This window comes from Notothenia rossii (genome assembly GCF_949606895.1).
Source record: "Notothenia rossii genome assembly, chromosome: 6".
In the NCBI taxonomy this organism is placed as follows: Eukaryota; Metazoa; Chordata; class Actinopteri; order Perciformes; family Nototheniidae; genus Notothenia; species Notothenia rossii.
The window spans coordinates 65,625,223-65,630,808 of record NC_136909.1 but is presented as its reverse complement, the minus strand read 5'-3'; the positions used below and the strand labels follow the sequence as shown (position 1 = coordinate 65,630,808).

Genomic DNA, 5,586 nt, shown 5'->3' with positions numbered 1-5,586 from the left:
TAAATCCTGTTATTTTCCCTTTCAGTCCAAAAACACTAGCAGCTTGCAGCAGGATGGAGCATACAGGACAAGATTTTAAACAAAGATCCCATTTTGCGGCACATTGCAACCTTCCTTATCGCGTCGTGAGGGGTAGTCAGATTGTACTAAAATATGTCTAACCAAGGCCCCTTGGATCCGTGGATTAAGAGATTAAAGTGGACCACTGGGCAATGCATCCCCTTTCCCCCTCATATTACCCGCATGATAATTGCCCAAACTGATTTGCACTTTCACAAAAGCTTGTGGGGACTCTTTGTAGCTGCAGCGGAGCAGCCCACAAAAAGAAATCAGACTGAGAAACAAACGCAGAGCATTAAAGGCTGCAGCATTTAGTTTAAAAACCTCACTGTACACTAAATCCGAAACGATTCCGTTTGATGCCACAAAATAAAATAAAGATAATTGCCCTTAAAGCGCCAGAGGCCATATTTCAGCTATAATCAAAAGTCTTTACTTTTACTGCGCGCAACATATTGATAAAACTTTATTGACAAAATATTGACAATTACATACTTCTTGGAAGTATACTTTGTGTTAAAATTGTAGCAAACTTAACACAAACACAAACATTATTTACATTCTGTAAAAGAGGGTTTAACAGAAACATTAACTTTTAGCATTTCTGTACATGGAATACGCTCAGTGCTTGTTTTTTTAACTCTCAATTCTTGCATTTAGTCCTTCGTGGCAACTTTTCACTGGAGGGACGTCCTGACAGAAAGCTGTGTGGGGCCACAGCGACACATTGGTAAAGCTTTAGGTTAAAGGAAAGCCCTGACACCTTCCATTTAAGTACTTTATCTGTAGTCTGATTCACTCTATTAAAAGTATTTTTTGTTTTAAATCGAAATTCAAATGTTTTGTTCTATTTTCTTTTTTCAAAAAAACACTATAACGCAGCACCGCTACTTCATATGTTTTCACAATCACTTTTACACGAGAATCATTAATTAAAGACTGCACACTTTGTAAAAAGGAAGAAGCACGACATCTCTGTTTGAAAATAGAGTTAAAAACAATATTGATTTTTTTTTTCTTGGTTTGAGAAAAAACGTGTCAAATAAAAAAAACAACTACCAGGAGAAAAAAAAAACTATACCATGCAATTCAAGTTTTACAAAAGCTGTTCGGTGTTTTGGTATCTTGGAGTGGAAATGTTTTTTTGTTTTTTCACAAAAAAAAACCTTCTGAAGTGCAAACGTCCAATATGAATTGGAGAAAAAATGAGGTGGCGGTAGATGGGAGATTGTAGTGGTGGGGGTCGGTGCATGGAAGGGTTCAGGTGGGGGGACTGAGACACTGTCGGCCACATTTCCTAGGTCACTTGGATTGACAGACCCACGCGGTGACACAGTGCCACATGTCGGGTTTCTCTCACCCTCAGCGGCCGATCCGGATATCTGAAATGTGACATTGGCTGTGTACCCCCTCACTGTCTCTACACGGCGTCCTTTATCCATGTCCTCCATCACTCAGAAGCTAATAAAGTCTTCCTTTTTTTTTTAATCGTCCGAAGTGACATCAATTTCCTCTGGGCTGCTCCCCTGTTTAGTCGCCATTCTCCACCGGTTTATGTGATGCGATCCTTTCTTCTTCTGCTGAGACTCCGAGCCCTCCTCCTCCAACTTCTGTCGCTTAAACTTCGTCCTCCGGTTCTGAAACCACACTTTTACCTGAAGAGGAGAAAAAAACAGAGAGAAAAGAAAAGAAACTTGATCAGTGTCACTAGATAAACCGCGATTGGCCAGTGCGCAAAACCACGCGTAAAAGGGACACATTGTTATTGTAGCAGGGCTTACTGCAAGCAGGCAGCTGTGAAATGAGAATACAAAATAAGGTAAACTGGGATCTGCAGTGGTGATCAGAGAGGACACAACCTCCAGAATAAACATGGATTAATTATATTGTCAGCCATGCATTTAAATCCTCAAATTAAAGCTGATATAATATTACTTTTACACACAAATACTGCACTTAATATGCCCTTAAAAATCAATGATGTTTGGGAAAAGTTAGGTAAAGTAGGTCAACATTTGTTTCGAAAAAATAGTATTTCTGCCTGCATGTGAACTTGTATAAGAAATAAAGGAGTGACATTTTTAACACACAGCTTCACACAGTCCTCTAAATCGACTGAGCTCTGTTAAACGGTACCTCTGGGAATTAACAACATCTAAATCGATGAATTGTCTGTTCCTGCTTTTTCACTCGGCAGCCCCCTTTTTATCTCTTAAATGGCAACCGAGGTGCATTTAATAAGCCTTCCGTGGGCCAATTAAAGTAGGTGATGGTCCATTTCTCCCTTCAGTCCCTCCAAAGGCCCCGCCGCCCAGAGCAGCCGCAGCGGACAAAAGACAGCGGCTGATGGGCTCAAACAGCATCTTAAATATGGCAGGGGGAATTCACTGAACCCGCCTCGCTCTTTGTATCGCCTATCCCATAAAATGGTTAACTGGTTAATTTGCCCTCCATTTTGAAAGGCAACATTCTCCCCCCAAAACAAAGTAATTCAACCCCTCCTAAAATGAGGTTAGGCCTATACAATGACAGTGGATCGGATCCAACAGAAAGCCTCTGTCTGCCATTGACAACATGCATTTATGGACTCTGGTCTGTAGAAACAATGTTGTATGCTGATTATTTAAAATTATTGTTTTGCTTGCTAAATGTCTATTCTTTGTTGTCATACGTTAAGATACATTGTTTTTATACCAGCTTGATTCAAAATGCATCCTTACGCAAGGAGCCACGTTTATGACCAAAAGTAAAAATATCACATCAAGTCCACCAGCCATAATGGGATATATATTTGAAATGACTAAATAATTAAGTGCAAATAGGCCAATTCTAATGGCAATAATATGACACAACTCACCAAAAAGCAATATATCAATTTCAAAATAAAATGAGCGCACTGCCCAGGTCAAAGAAAACAGCAACATGTGTTTAATGTTAATAAAATAAAAAATCTTACCTGAGTTTCTGTGAGGCTAAGGGTGTGGGCGAGCTGTTTTCTTTCTGCTCCCACCACGTAATGGTTTTTCTCAAACGCGTGTTCGAGCCGCAGGAGTTGCGAAGGTGAAAAAGCTGTCCGGATTCTTTTTGGCTTTCTTGCCAGCGCGTTGTGCAAAAGGAAGCTCTCTGGGCTCGTTTCATTACCTGGAAACGAGCACAAAACGAGGATCAGTCATGACCTTTCTTTTATTCTGTAAGATATTAACATGTCCATAACAAGCAGGCCTGCGCACAGCTAGGAAACAATAGTGTACAGAGGGCAGACTGGAAATACGGCATGATAACAATACATGAGAAGGAGCTGGATATAAGTATTAACTTGAGATCATTTATCCAACACATATGCTATTTTAAATTATTTCCTATTGTTGACCTTTTTCATTTAAAATGTGTGAGACACAGCATGAAGTAAAGGGATAAAGAAACACAAAGCAGGGGTGTAATCCTGGGCCTATAATTACATTTTCTCAAAAATAGCCTATAAACACTATAACAGGTAAAATGGAAGCAGCATGAACACTTTCAAATAAACAGCAGCTAAAAACACTTTGTAGGCCTACATTAATTTAGAATGCATTTCTTTAAATTGTGTTAATTTTACTTTTATTTGTCAGGAAAAAAAAATACTCTCGAATATAAATACCATAAAATGAGCGAACAAAATCATTAAATAATAAAGACATTTTCCTAGTATACAAATGCAAGGGGCCAAGTCAACTCAGTTAATAAAATCCAAATTACCCAGAGATTTTACTCACGTCAGCCTGAAATAATTAGCATAGATTAAATAAATAACAACCCTAATTGCTGCATTTTGTATTTTTATTTAAAATGTGAGTTAAGTCTTTGCATAAACTGCCGAGCAACGAGTTGCATTAGTTTCGTTTTTACGCATGAATAAGATCATATATCCAATGCTAAAAAATAACCCCCACTACAGTACAAGTCACCATTTCTAGTAATCTTTTTTTAGACCTGAATAGTCTCTCTAAACAGTTTAAGAAGCAACGGCCACGTTTCTTTTTACATTTTCCTCGAGATTTCCCTTTATTTAAATAAAGAAATCCACTACAGGGTCATGTTCTTAGCGAAATTATCCGATAAATACGTGTCATATTTTGGCCTGAAATTTGGACATGACATGCTGAAAAACTGCTCTCTATAGCTTTACATTGATTCCTTATATGCTGTCTGTATTCGATGGAGAGAAGGAAATCAATCCCCTGCCGATCGTGCGTAAAAAGCCAAACGAAGCATTTGGATAACTTACCTTGAAATCTGTGACCCAAGTATCTATATCTGTGTAATAACCAGGGGTAGAAAGTTGAGGGGTCCCTTTGCTGGCTGGCAAAAAGAGGGTGCGGACTGTGTGCGGAGGAAAGCGGGTGAGCGGACATAGCGTGCGGCGGGGCCACCGAATGCATCGGGGCGCCAGAGTTCTGCTGATGAGAGACCGCCTCCGCAAACACCAAGTCCGGGTTCGAGTAGACGCCCCTGCCGCCGGAGTGGAAGCCGTTGAGGAAGGGGTTCATCTGGCCGGAGTTTGCATAGCTGAGTGCCGCTGGCCGGATGGGCTCCTCGGTGCGGGACAGCGGTAGAGGATTATCCTTCGCCACTAAAGACTCTATCGTAAAACACCTCTTGGGTGTAGGCTGAAACATTGTCTGATAGTCCAGGTTCCCCAGTTTAAGGTGAAGCTGTGGTAGACGCTCTCGCTTTAAAAAATACTCCACACCCAAGGAAGGAGGAAAGTTTTCTGCGCAGTAAATAAGTTTGCAGTGTCGAGAAAGCCACAAAATAAAAAGAGCTCGGCTACTCCCAGACTAATCCATGGATATGATCGTTTTCCTCGCCGGGTTCGTGCAGGCAGATTTGTTAGTTCATGAGCCTAATTAGCGCTGCAGTCCCATAAACAGCTTCCTCTGAAGGCTGTAATGGCATGGTGATTGGTCGCTGCCACTGCTGCTCGCCTTAAGGTGGAGAAGGGGAAGACGCTTAAAAAGTGCGTCAATGGGAAGCAGGGGCGCGGAGAGGCGGACTCGAACGCGCAACACGGAACGGATTCGTCCAGAGTAGCCCCCCCACACGCGCGCACGCACTTACTCACGCGCACATATCTCCAGGACATTTAACACACTCATCTGGACCAGTAAAGCTCAAGGTAGCCTGCTTATTTGCATTTAATGGCTATGACAGCTTCAAACTGATTTTTTTGTTAGGGGTGGGTGTGCGTGTAGTGTTAGTATTAGCAAGTGATTACTTATAATTATGCACAACAATGTTGCGCAAACATCAAATCAACTCTATTAAAGTTGATGCTGCGTGCTCGGATAATACTCAACAGCAGCTGTTTAATTGGCCTTCATTTATTTCTCAATTTTTAACTATATTTATGTATTTAATTCTTGTTTGGTCCGAGCTCATTTTAATTTCTTCAGATACTATTAGTAGGATTCAAATTAAAGAATGCACTTAATTTCTGCTGGGTGGGATCTCTGGTATACTTTATATTTCGAGCTTTTGTCAATA

At 40.7% G+C, this 5,586-nt stretch overlaps 1 protein-coding gene across 1 annotated transcript; it reads right to left on the bottom strand.

Annotated features, from left to right (window-relative positions):
* Positions 1-511: 511 nt before the first annotated feature.
* Positions 512-5,014, bottom strand: emx2 (empty spiracles homeobox 2). Its single transcript, XM_079688701.1, has 3 exons — positions 4,328-5,014; positions 3,017-3,201; positions 512-1,715 (listed from the first exon to the last, which is right to left on the bottom strand). Exons 1-3 carry the CDS (start codon positions 4,716-4,718, stop codon positions 1,545-1,547), a joined length of 747 nt encoding a protein of 248 aa, XP_079544827.1. The 5' UTR covers positions 4,719-5,014; the 3' UTR covers positions 512-1,544.
* Between the last annotated feature and the right edge of the window lie 572 nt (positions 5,015-5,586).

Coding starts and splice junctions, on each gene's coding strand:
- emx2 (XM_079688701.1), bottom strand. CDS start 4,718: ATGTTTCAGCCTACACCCAAGAGGTGTTTTACGATAGAGTCTTTAGTG. Junction 3,202..4,327: donor CTTGGGTCACAGATTTCAAG/GTAAGTTATCCA, acceptor GCTCGTTTCCAG/GTAATGAAACGAGCCCAGAG. Junction 1,716..3,016: donor TTAGCCTCACAGAAACTCAG/GTAAGATTTTTT, acceptor TCTCCTCTTCAG/GTAAAAGTGTGGTTTCAGAA.